Source organism: Cydia strobilella, chromosome 14 (genome assembly GCF_947568885.1).
Source record: "Cydia strobilella chromosome 14, ilCydStro3.1, whole genome shotgun sequence".
Taxonomy (NCBI): domain Eukaryota; kingdom Metazoa; phylum Arthropoda; class Insecta; order Lepidoptera; family Tortricidae; genus Cydia; species Cydia strobilella.
The window spans coordinates 3,697,259-3,711,370 of NC_086054.1; the positions used below are offsets into that span (position 1 = coordinate 3,697,259).

The following is a 14,112-nucleotide window of genomic DNA, read 5'->3' on the forward strand; positions in this document are numbered from 1 at the left end:
TCTGCTACACAGATTAGAAAGCTGATTGACTCGGTGTTCCGTTCCCTTCGTGCCCTGAAGACCCTAGGAGAACCTACGGACTCCTGGGACACGCTAGTCATTTATTTAATTGTCACGAAACTAGACGCGGCTACGGAGCGCGAGTGGGAGGAACACAAGGGCTCGATCAACTAATCGGCAGGATTCTACCTCTCGTATTAAGCTAACTGATTTGATTACTTTTTTACAAAACCGTGCAGATATGTTGGAATCTATTGCGGCTAATCATTCCAAAAATACGCACTCAAATACGCATGAAAATAAAAAGTCATCAAATCAGTCGCAATCACACAATTTACACGCAACGCATAGTTATGCGTCTAGCTCCACGGTTTCACAATCACACACAAACAAATCCAGTTCCAAACGCACTTCGCCTCGCATTTGTCAAATGTGTAGCGCTAATCATCCGCTTTATTCGTGTAATAGTTTCCTTGATTTAACTGTTCCCGATCGAGTAAAATTAATTGAAGATAAGAAACTATGTCACAATTGTCTTCGCGCTGGTCACACAGTTGACAACTGCTTTTTTGGCCCGTGTAGGATCTGCCAGAAAAAACATAATAGCTTGATCCATAGCCTGAGTAGTGACAGTGACGGTGCATCCGCTACGGCTGGCAATGTAAACAATAAGCCACCGGCGAGTGCCGTCCCCGCCACCTCGACTTATCACACTCTCACACTTAATTCGCACACACTCTCACCGCCTTTAAAACCGGTATTAATGAGTACTGCAATAGCAGAAGTTGCCGATAGCAACAATAAATTACATAGGGCTAGAGTTTTTCTCGATAATGGCTCAGAACACAGTTATGTCACGCAATCTTTCATAGATAAATTAAATACGCCTTTGGTACAGTCCACTTGCAATATTTCAGGGTTAGGTAAATTAGTCACGCAAACCACACACTCGTGTCAGCTTAACCTACATTCTACTAAAGGTGACTACCATACACGCATCATTTGCATGGTACTCCCTGTCTTAACGGAACCGCTGCCCTCGGCAGTGATAAGCGCGCATTCCATTCGCATTCCAGACAATATTCAACTCGCGGACCCTAATTATTTCAAATCATCAGATATTGATATATTGTTAGGCGGTGATTATTTCTGGGGCTTGTTAAATAAGGATAGATTTCCTCTCGCAGAAGGGCCTTATTTACAAGATACTAAACTTGGTTGGATCGTTGTGGGTCCGATAACTAATAAACGCATTAAATTAAATAAGACTACTTGTCATTTCACGCAAACTTTAGACACGCAATTAAAACAGTTTTGGGAGCTCGAGGAGGTTTCGAAGATGGGAGACGGACTGACAGACGACGAACGCGCCTGTGAACAGCTGTTCGCTTCGACTACGCAACGCGATAAAGATGGTCGTTTTTTAGTACGTTTACCCCTAAAGGAATCAGCTGATGCGCTCGGCGATACCTACGATGTAGCTAGGAGTAGGTTCTTATCTTTAGAACGCAAACTCGAGCGGTTCCCCGAGCACAAAAAGATGTACTCCGATTTTATGCGTGAATACATTGAGCTAGGGCACATGTCACTTATACACACATACACAAAGCCTTACTGCTTTCTTGTACACCACTCTGTATTAAAGGATAGTCTCACTACACGCTTAAGGGTTGTATTTAATGGATCAATGCCCACTAGTTCTGGGAAATCCCTGAACGATTTGCAATTAGTCGGGCCGACCATACAAAACGATATTTTTTCTATATTGTTACGTTTTCGCGAACATAAATACGTCGCCTGCGCAGACGTGGCGAAAATGTATAGACAAGTCCTTATTCAACCCGACCAACGGAACCTTCAACTAATATTGTGTCATGATTTTTAAATATTTATTTGATTATGTAGGTAATTGATAAATTTAATGTGGTAACACTGGTATCGTGCTTCCTTCTTTGTGGTTAAAAATAAAAAAATAAAAGGAGGGTACTTAAGAATAATGTAAAACGGCTGGATTGGAACAGACAGAAAGAAGTTAATGGTGGACTGACGAGGTTGTGGTGGGATTGTGAAGTGTAGTTATAAGAAGGTATTACTGTTGATAGTGTTGATAAGTTAATGTTGGAGAAATAAATTATTATAGCAAAATAACTGGTGAGTTTCGTTTCATCTCAGAAGTGGTGCATCCCACGTAAAAGGAATAAAGAGGTATGTGCAATGGATTTTTATTTAATTATGAATTATTTTATTACACAATTAAGCATTTTAATTTTGATTGATATCGAAAAGACAGCAAATACGCCACCCACGCGTATGAATACAATTATCAGAAGTTACCAATTTGAAATGATCATTCATTGCATAATTGTGTAAGAACCGTTATGAACAAATATCAAGGTAATATTCACTTGTTGGAATTGTGGTATTTTAAGATTATGATCAATGAAATGAATACATGAGTTACATGTGAAATATTATTGCAAATATTCAAAATATGCCAAGTGAAAGATCGATTTAACGAATTCTTAATTTGGCCGTGACGTAAGAAACATTTTTTTTGTACAAAGTATTGAACAAGACTACGAAAGAATTTTTGTCGTTACCGACACAATACAACTACTAACGGTATTATTGCAAAGATTCAAAATATGCCAAGTGAAAGATCGATTTAACGAATTGTTAATTTGGCCGTGGATGTAAGAAACATTTTTTTGTACAAAGTATTGAACAATACTACGAATGAATTTTTGTCGTTACCGACACAATACAACTACTAACGGTATTATTGCAAAGATTCAAAATATGCCAAGTGAAAGATCGATTTAACGAATTGTTAATTTGGCCGTGACGTAAGAAACACTTTTTTTTTGTACAAAGTATTGAACAAGACTACGAATGAATTTTTGTCGTTACCGACACAATACAACTACTAACGGTATTATTGCAAAGATTCAAAATATGCCAAGTGAAAGATCGATTTAACGAATTGTTAATTTGGCCGTGGACGTAAGAAACATTTTTTTTTTACAAAGTATTGAACAAGACTGAATTATTTTTTTGTCGTCACAATGCAACTACTAACGGTATTTTTAAATTGTTTTTGTGATGTAGATTTGTTTTAATTATTTGTAAAGTATCGTTTGATTATGTCTGATGTATGTATATGATGGATGTGGATGGATGGTATGGGTATATATATACGAATACGGATAAGGGAAAGAATATGTATATATGGATGGGTCAAACCAAATTGTCAGTAAATAAGAAAAAATATATATAATATTTTCTTTTGGGTGCTAGTGCTAGTACTAGTGTAAGACAAAGATAGTATGATTGTCTATGTTTGAAATGAGACAGCCCTTTCACAAACTATATTATGTGAATGTACGAGCACACTAGCGACACTAACGGAGTTGACAGCAGTCGCCGTGGCCGAATCCAGGCGTGGAGTTGTCTATGGACGTATAATGATGATGATGATGATGATACCGATGATGATGATTATACCGATGATAATGATAATGATGATGATAATGATGATGATGATGATAGCGATGATGATGATGATGATGATGGTGATGACGATGACGAAGACGACGATGATGATGATGATGATGGTGTTGATGATGGTGATGATGACGATGATGATGATGACGAAGACGACGATGATGATGATTATGATGATGGCGATGATGATGATGATGATGGTGATGACGACGACGACGATGATGATGATGATGATGGCGATGACGATTATGATGATGATGACGATGGCGATGATGATGATGGTGATGACGACGACGACGACGATGATGATGATGATGGAGTGATGATTATGATGATGATGGCGATGACGATGATGATGAGGTGATGATGATGGTAGTGACGATGATGACGACGAATGTGATGATGATGATGATGATGATGGTGATGATGACGATGATGATGATAATGATGACGAAGACGACGATGATGATGATGATGATGACGATGGCGATGATGATGATGGTGATGACGGCGACGATGATGATGATGATGGCGATGATGATTATGATGATGATGATGATGGTAGCGACGATGATGACGACGATTATGATGATGATGATGATGATGGTGTTGATGATGGTGATGATAACGATGATGATGATGATGATGATGACGACGGTGACGGTTTGGATTTGGATACAGATTCGGATTTGGATATGGATTCGAATATGGATTTAGATTTGGATTTGGATTTGGATTTGGATATGGATTTGGATATGGATTCGGATATGGATCCGGAATATTTTGGGAGTTGGGAGGTTTGATTCTAATGAAATTTTGTCTAAATGCAGGTTTTAAGTACAATGGTTACAGAAGATGAAGGCGGCTCACCGCCAGGCACGCCCCCTAAGCGGCGACGGTCAAGAAGGAAGGCCAAGCGGAGACGGAGTCGATCTTCTTTGCCGAGCTCATCAGACGACCACGCACAAAGGAAGCAGCGTAAGAGTAAGCGAAGGAGAAGTCCAGTCCAGCAACGCAAGAATTATAGTAGGTTGTCAACGGAAAAGGTGCTGGATATGTTCCTGACTTGGAAAACAGAGGATAGCATACTACCTAGCCTAGGTAATAGTAACATGAATAATGTGGTCCCGGAATTCAATCCTTCTAACAGGACCCAAACCATTGACTGCTGGCTAAGAAAAGTCAATGAATGTTCACAAATATATAAATGGGATGAGAGGCAAGTTATTCACTTCTCACTTCAGAAACTCGCTGGCTTAGCAAGAAAATGGTTTGAGGCCCTGCCCACAGTAGTTTACAGTTGGGAAGAGTGGCAATGTAAATTGAAAAAAAAAGGCTTCCCAAGTGAAGAAAACTATGGGAGGCTTTTAGAAGAGATGATAGGCCGGACTTCTCGTAATGATGAAAATCTGAGGGAATACTTTTATGATAAGCTTAGTCTGCTTACTCGTTGTGAGATCCAAGGTAAAAAGGCAGTGGAATGCATTATTTATGGAGTCACAGATAAATCAATTCGAAATGGTGCTCAAGCGTTAAACTGCTCTGAACCCGAAGACTTACTTAATTACTTAAGTTCACAAAGGACACAACCATTTAATCAACCATCCACTAGTAAAATTCGAGACGATAATAATACAGAAAAGGATAATACAACGAGTAATGCTAAATCTGGTATATTTTCTAGCACGATCACATGTTTTAATTGTCATTCTTAAGGTCATCCCTACTTTAAGTGTACAAAGCCGCAAATAAGGTGCAGGCGTTGCAACAGGGTGGGGCATGATCTTGATAATTGTAAGCTTGATCCATTGAATGTAAATGATAACATAAAGCGAGCCGATAGTACAGGTGAAAAGAAAATTTAAAAATCAATGTTACAAACCAAATTTTTATGTAACGATCAGAGCTTTGCAGCATAGGTTGATTTTTGTAGCGAAATAACGATAATGAGAAAAAGTAACGCAGGAAATTTAGGACTGGCAAAGAGTTTTGATAATGTACCGGTAATAAACGGATTCGGCCCAAATGCAGTAGTGCCTAATTATAAAGTCGCGAGTTAGTTTAAAAGTTGATGAAATCAAGGCATCGGTTAAGGTTTCAGTCGTAGATGATGAATGGATGAATACCCCTTTGATAGTTGGGCTATCTTTGACGGAACTGCTGGGTCTCACCGCTCTTAAGGACCATACAAGTCTGGCCTTCTAATATTATATATTAATATTGCTCCTAAAGAAAATCACATTCATAATGACAACGAGACCTTGCAGTTGCTTGTTAGAGCTAATGGCCAGGCAGAGATATTTAACCAAACGATCCGTTAGTTCGCTAGCTGCACAGGACTCTTTTGGCCATGAGCGTGACTGGGACAAGTGCCTAGGAAAAATTCAATGGGACATTAATAAAAATACGATTAATGTATCCACACGAAAACCCAATCTGAAGCAATGTTTGGATTGAAAATGCGCGATAGTTTGACAAATAAACTTGATATACAAAACAACGTTAATAGCTCAGCGTCAATATTATTATTTACTTATTTTAAAAATTTAATTCGGGCAACAAGACCCATATTACATATACCTTACAGACTAATATACATATAGATTTCATAAACTTAAAAACTAAACACTATGTTGGCGACAGAACGGCGTGGCTCCGTTGAATCGTCATATTGACAAAGAACAAACAAAAATGAAATTGAGATGATTTATTTTTATTTTTTATTTTTTTATTTCATACATGGAAAACTTACAGCTATAAACATTTTTAAAGCTACAATAGAATTACAGAGCCAATTACAGGTTCTCACTTATAAAAATTAAATATACAAAAATCAAATATAACTAAAATTCAGTTCAACACACAAGTACCGACAGCACAAGCGGTTAGTGTGTACTGCCAGCTGCAAAACCGCATAGACGAGAGAGAGATGATAAAAATAAGATACGTGTTACTTATACCGTAGGGGATTAAGTAAACATTTCGCAAAATAATTTTGAAAACAACGGAAAAAGTACAATTGTTATCCAAATATAAAGGCCCTTAAAAAAATAACAGAAATACTTGGAAACGATCGATATAGGATAGCAGATGTTCCAGGGTTTAGCATAAAAGGTAAACTCTATACGACCATCACAGCAATGGACACGATTAAACCATGGATACATATCGATACTCTTGAATTACACGACAGTGATGAAAGCCTAGATAACGATAGTAGCGATAGTAACTAACAATTATTATTATTAATCTCCATACAAGGTTCTTAATCGTAAATTTGATTAAAAAAAATAGTGTTATAAATGTATAAAATATATAAAAATATGACTGTTGAATATATCGAGAAATATAATTAAAATTGTGTTTTCATGACTAATTGTAAGTTATTATATATATAGTATATAGGTAGTGTTCCTTAAGAACAGAAATGTTTTTGTAATTTTTTTTCTCTGGTACAATGTTAATTCAGAGCAGTGTCATGATTTTTAATTAAGAACGATATCGTGCGCCAGGAGGCAGCACGGTGCCGGATGGCCGAGTGTCATGATTTTTAAATATTTATTTGATTATGTAGGTAATTGATAAATTTAATGTGGTAACACTGGTATCGTGCTTCCTTCTTTGTGGTTAAAAATAAAAAAATAAAAGGAGGGTACTTAAGAATAATGTAAAACGGCTGGATTGGAACAGACAGAAAGAAGTTAATGGTGGACTGACGAGGTTGTGGTGGGATTGTGAAGTGTAGTTATAAGAAGGTATTACTGTTGATAGTGTTGATAAGTTAATGTTGGAGAAATAAATTATTATAGCAAAATAACTGGTGAGTTTCGTTTCAATTGTGGCGAGAGAACCCTTCGGCGCCGCTAAATGTTTACCAACTTAATACGGTAACTTTCGGTACTTCTTCTGGGGCCTTTTTAGCCATCCGCTGTCTCAATCAGCTGGCAAAGGAATGTGCAGACGAAGCGGTCTCTCGTACTATATTGGAAGACTGTTACGTGGATGACCTAATTACAGGAAATAATGATAAACACGCTTTAATTGATATCTGTGAAAAGGTCACCGACGTACTGCAGTCAGGTTGTTTCCCACTCCGAAAATGGGTGTTTAACTTTGACGTTTCGGAATTTTCCTCGTCAAAAATTACGTCACGCGAATTATGTTTAGGCGACAACTGTCAAAGTAAAACACTCGGCTTAGGATGGACTAACAACACTGACGAATTTTATTACACGGCAAAAATACAAATGGATAATAATAACGAACCGATAACAAAACGCAAAATATTATCTGTAATTTCACAAATGTATGACCCTCTCGGGCTACTTTCGCCGGCCATAATTATTGCCAAAATGTTACTCCAAAAACTATGGCTTTGCCGCTTAGATTGGGACTCGGAAGTGCCTGAGGATGTCGCATCAGCCTGGCGTAGATACATACTCATACATACACAACACATACATAGCCTCCGCATTCCTCGTTATGTAATGAATGCGTCTGCGCATTGCACACAGCTGCACTTTTTTTGTGATGCTAGTCAAGCGGCCTATGGAGCCTGTGCATATGTACGTACGCTTTCGGGAAATAATAATGAGGTCATAACAGTGCATCTGTTGTGTTCGAAGAGTAAGGTCGCTCCCTTGAAATCCGTCAGTATCGCGAAACTTGAATTATTAGGCGCGCTGTTAGCTGCTAGGCTGTACTCGAAAGTAATTAAATCGCTTAAAGTGAAGTTCGATTCTGTGTATTTTTGGTGTGATAGCACAATTGTTCTTGGGTGGGTCCGAATGTCACCCCACACGCTTAAAACTTTTGTTCAAAACAGAGTGTCGGAGATAAACGAGTTAACCGGGAGCGCGCAGTGGTTACATGTAAGTAGCAAAAATAACGCAGCTGATTTAGTTAGCCGCGGCCTTGAACTTGACGCGCTTATTGATAATTCGTTCTGGTTCAATGGACCGCCCTTTTTGCATGAACCGGAATCCGACTGGTTACCTAGTACTTTATCTCGCACTTCGCAAATAATACCGGACGATTTACCTGAAATAAAAACAAATACAATTAGTATGATAAGCCAAATTAACACCGATGTATTCGAATTCGACAGGTTTTCGTCTTTTAACCGCTTACGGCGCGCGGGTGCTTATGTTTTGCGATTTATAAACAACACACGCATTACAAACAAAATAAATCGTAAAACTGGCCCGCTGACTGTTGACGAATTGAATGCATCGATGCAACATCTGGCGCGTCTTTCGCAAATGAAATCTTTTCCTGTTGAGTATGATAAGATGATAAATAACTTACCTGTTAAACACACGCGCGGTATTAATAAATTAAATGTCTTTTTAGACACAGATAAACTAATAAGGGTCGGTGGTCGTATTAGTAATGCGACTAGTTTTTCATACGACAAAAAACATCCGATTTTGCTTTGTTCGAAACATCGTTTCACACAGCTATTGTTTCAAAGTGAGCACATACGATTACTGCATGCGCCTCCTAGTCTCCTGCTTGCTACTATCAAAGACTGCTGGTGGCCTCTCGGAGGCACTAATTTAGCAAAGCGAGTGGTACGCACCTGTGTAACCTGCATTCGCATGAAGGCGAAGACGTTCGCGCCTATTATGGGTAACTTACCTTCACTACGTTTGGAACCCGGGTTCGCCTTTATGAGCTGCGGGTAGACTACGCGGGGCCAGTATATGTACTTAACCGTAGGGGTAGGGGAGCGAAGCCTCAAAAGGCTTACATCTGTCTGATAGTATGCTTCACGACGCGCGCGGTGTATCTTGATTTGGTCACAAGTCTTAGTACCGAAGGATACCTACTCGCACTTAAACGCTTTATTTCGCGCCGTGGTAAGCTTAACGTCATATATTCGGACAATGGCCGGTGCTTTGTAGGGGCAATGAAAGAACTTTCATCGTTCCTACAAGGCAACGCGGATAATATCATTGAGTGTGCCGCTAATGATAACATTAATTTGCATTTTAATCCCCCTTATGCTCCACATATGTCAGGTTTGTGTGAGAGAGCTGTACAGTCTTGCAAATATCACCTGAAGCGCGTTATTGGCAACGCGAATTTAACTTTTGAGGAATTTAGCACGATTTTGGCTCAGTCCGAGGCCCTACTGAATTCCAGACCCATGCATCCTCTTTCCACAGACCCAAACGACCTTTCCGCATTAACCCCAGCTCATTTCCTTATTGGCCGACCGCTGACAGCGCCGCCCTGCAAGGACTTGACGGCAGAGACGGACCGGCTCCCACGCTACGAGATGCTGGAGAAAATGCGACAACACTTTTGGCAGCGATGGTCGAAACAATACATTTCTGAGCTGCAGACCAGAACGAAATGGCAGACGCACGGCCAGGATATCGTTCACAACTCCTTAGTTCTGGTCAAAGAAGATAATCTACCACCCCTCAAATGGCGTTTGGGACGGGTGGTAGCTCTGTTCACAGGCCACGACAGAGTTTCCCGCGTCGCTGACGTAAAAACAGCGAGCGGGGTCATACGCAGGGCTTTTACCAAGCTTTGCCCTCTCTTGATGCCGCCAGAGAGTGAAGCTGCGCCAGCCCCATCCACATCACCACAATCACTTTGAAAGCGGGTGCTTTCAAGGCCGGGGGCATGTTCGCGGGCCTAACGCCACCTAGCGGGCTTCCCAAGAAGAGGCGGAGTTCCAACCACGGCCGCGCGGGAGCGCGGCGATAGCCCTACACTTTACCATCTACACGGCACGACACACAAGCCGCTCACGCGATTATTTGCATTTTTATATAAAAATCGCCTTACTTTCAACCACTGTAAATTTGCATTTAATTAATTTAAAATAAAAACAATTTTGTAAAATCAAAATAAGAAGCCGTCATTGAAGAGCCCCGCCTGCTGTTCCTGAGACCTCCTGAATCGCTAATCTCCCAAACATTAATTTTAATTTAATTTATATTGACCGGGATACGGCATAATTAATGGAAGACCGTTTTTAATTGGGATATGTACGTTATGGACCGGTTATTTTTCATCAACCCTCCCCCATCCCTCCCCCCTCTGCGTCAACCCCCCCCCACACACCCCTCCCCGCAAAGGGCCCGAAACGCGGTTTTTCTAAATTTTTAAGGAAACCGTTCAAGATACAGAAAAAGTGTGTAGGAACGAAGTGATCCTTAATAAATTTGCTATCAATCTCTTATACACGCCACAGTGCTATCACTTATAGTTTTTGTGCAATCTGTCACCAAAATGCAATTTTTTAGCATTTAACGTTTTTTCTTTTTTAAGATAACTTTTCTCAAAAAATACTCACGATATCGTCCAATATGTTCTTTAAAACGAAGTATTATTTATTAAACTAATAATAAATAATTAATGGAAGACCGTTTTTAATTGGGATATGTACGTTATGGACCGAAGTTATTTTTCATCAATCCCCCCATCCCTCCCCCTCTGCGTCACCCCCCCCCCCACACCCCCGCAAAGGGCCCGAAACGCGGGTTTTCTAAATTTTTAAGGAAACCGTTCAAGATACAGAAAAAGTGTGTAGGAACGAAGTGATCCTTAATAAATTTGCTATCAATCTCTTATACACGCCACAGTGCTATCACTGATAGTTTTTGTGCAATCTGTCACCAAAATGCTATTTTTTAGCATTTAACGTTTTTTCTTTTTTAAGATAACTTTTCTCAAAAAATACTCACGATATCGTCCAATTTTGTTTTATTTAAGTAAATAGTTAATATGTTCTTTAAAACGAAGTATTATTTATTATTAAAGTCCTTCATTTGACGATTTTATGCCATTTTGAATATACATCCTCGTCAAACGTATTCAAAGTCAGCGAATATCCTTATTAACCACTTGTCTGTATTCATAATTCATAATTTATTTATTGCATCCATGGTTTACCTTTGGTGGTACATACATAGTGGGTTTCACATGGACCCTGGTAGGGCACAGCAATAGTCTTAAATCTAAAGTATGCTAGGTATTAGTATTAATGTAATCATTATATAAACTAGGTCTTATGACAATGGTTAAGACATTGTAATTTAAAATTATATTGCAATAAATTTATTAATGTCTTGGAGATATTATTAACAATTAAATTTAATATTGAAAATGTAGGGTATATGTATAATATTTGTTTATTTAATTGTGAGCGACGCAATTAGATATAAGTTTTAAATACCAGTTTTACGTTTGTTAAAGCTAGGGGACGCACGGGGAAGGCGGGGGTGCGCGGGAGCGGCCCCGATAGTTTACCGCACTAAAGCAATTTTAAAGCAGTCGATACAAGCTGTTGCACTCTCCGCACGTCCCTTTATGCTAGTTTTTTGTGGATGTACCGCTCTCTTTAAAAATATAAGTAGTTTCTTTAGTTTTGGCTATTTTTTCATCGTGAAAACGAACCTAAGAATCGTACAAAGTGGTCTTCGAACCGGATCCTGATGTTCACCACGCCGCCGTCGAAAATAATGGTCAAAACTCGTGGAGCTCTAAGAAGAGAACAGGAGAGAAAGGAAGCTTTTGAAGCCGTTCAAAGTGAGCCAAATACGAGTGCAGCTAAAAATGAAGCTGAATTGCAGCCGGACAAGTTATTGGAAGTACGAAGTGTGAAATCCGAGATGTTTAAAGTGGAAGTGATGCCCGGCTCCCATAAACCTGTGTCCGAGAGATCTTTTACAGCTTCTACGGGGGCTCGCAAAAAGCTGGAATTAGAGTCGGTCGAAAAGAAATCACAAACAGTGCAACCTGATAAAACAATAGTGTTAAAACCCCGAAGTACAAAGTCCGAAACACCCGGCTCCCTTAAGTGTTTGTCCCGGAAATCGTCTACATCTACCATCGAGGCTCGTAGAAAGAAGTTGGAACTGGAGGCGGCCGAGAAGAAAGCACGAATAGAAATGCAGCTTATCGATAAACGCTTAGAAGCGGACCTTGCCGAATTAGAAGAAGAATACAGTCCACAGTCGGAAACCGATAATCGAAGTGAGGTTGCTAAGTGGGTAGAACGCAGTAATTTAGAGTTGGAATCGCAGCACGCCGCTAATCAAGGTCAATCTTCAGGCATGCTGCGCCCGCCGGCCGTCATGGATTCCGGCACCGATGGTCCAATTCAACAGTTAGCCTGTGTACTTAAGGATATGATGTCCACTTCTGTTTGCAACCAAAACAACAATTCTAATTTGCTAAGCCGCATCAGCACACCTAAAGAGTTACCAATATTTTCTGGAGACCCTATGGAGTGGCTTCAATTTAAATCTGCATTCGACGAGTCTACCCGAGTCTGCAAATTTAGCGATAGTGAGAACCTATGGCGCCTAAGGAAATGCCTTCGTGGACCCGCCAAGGACGCAGTGAATGCCCTACTTATCAGTACCACATCTCCAGAAATACTAATTTCAACCTTGGAGTTACAATTCGGGAACCCTGACGTCATATTATCCCGGATCGTCTACGACATCAAACGATTAGGCACAATGACCCCTGATTATCACAGAGAAATCATTGTGTTTTCAAATAAAATAAGAAATTACGTCGCTGCCGTACGTGCCCTAAAACGTGAAGAATACCTACAAGGAATGAGTCTAGTCACTATTGTGTTGTCGAAACTGCCTACTATATTGTTATCAAAATGGGGCGACTATAGTTATCAACGCATCACCGAAGGAACTACGTCTAGATTCGACTTATTGGCTGATTTTCTTCACGAAGAAGCGCTCAAAGTGTCTACTTGCAGTGCTACATTACTAAACACACGTCCGGACAATTTTAAACGTAATAAATATCACGATAAGAATGACTATAACGCGCATACCGTATTAGTGCAAAGTGGACAAAATGAACCTATGTGCCGTTATTGTAAAATAGCTAAACATGACTTGCCGCAGTGTAAAAAGTTTAAAAAATCTTTACGCAAAGATCGCTGGCAATACGTTAAACGCCGCGGTTTATGCTACAAGTGTTTGTTATCGCATCACGACCGAAACACTTGTCCCGCAGCCGCCTGCGATGTAAACAACTGTGGATTAGCGCATCATCGGTTATTGCATTTTATACCTAATGAGACACAAAATGAGGACAATAATAGTACAGTGCAAGTGACCGAGATTGAAGCCGAGCCCAAAACGGAAATAGTGACGCACATTAACTCATCCACTACTCAAAGGGGCTTATTAAAAGCAGTGCCTATAAAACTCCACGGACCTTGCGGTGTGATTAGCACTAGCTGTTTGCTTGACGACGGCAGCTCGTTTAGTATGATAAGCGCAAACCTTGCCAAACGGGTGGGGGTGCGCGGCCGTCGTGAGTGCATGCGTGTGCGTGGCGCGTTTAAGAACTCTGAGCTAGTGTGCGAATCTTATCTCGTGGATATAACTATATCTAATAATAATGGACAAAAGTTTACGCTTACCGCGCAAAGTGTCGATGACCTTGACCTACCGAACTATAATAACATGAACTTAGTGAATTGTGATAAATTTACTCATTTACAAGGACTAAAAAATAATTTCTGTAGTGAAAACTTAAAACCAGAAATACTGATAGGCCAAGACTACTACCACTTGCAGTTACCATTGGAAATCGTTGTTGGTAGTC

General features: G+C 39.9%; 1 protein-coding gene across 1 annotated transcript; it reads left to right on the top strand.

Annotated features, from left to right (window-relative positions):
• Positions 1-7,331: 7,331 nt before the first annotated feature.
• LOC134747061 (uncharacterized) lies at positions 7,332-10,188 on the top strand. The gene is made up of 2 exons (XM_063681630.1): positions 7,332-9,135; positions 9,675-10,188. The coding sequence occupies exons 1-2, from the start codon at positions 7,752-7,754 to the stop codon at positions 10,115-10,117; spliced, it is 1,827 nt and encodes a 608-aa protein (XP_063537700.1). The 5' UTR covers positions 7,332-7,751; the 3' UTR covers positions 10,118-10,188.
• The last annotated feature ends 3,924 nt before the right edge of the window (positions 10,189-14,112 follow it).

Bases quoted from the DNA above. Each gene is read 5' to 3' on its own strand.
- LOC134747061 (XM_063681630.1), top strand. From the start codon at position 7,752: ATGGATAATAATAACGAACCGATAACAAAACGCAAAATATTATCTGTA. The intron at 9,136-9,674 runs GTAACTTACCTT...CTCTTTCCACAG, and splicing joins GACGTTCGCGCCTATTATGG to ACCCAAACGACCTTTCCGCA.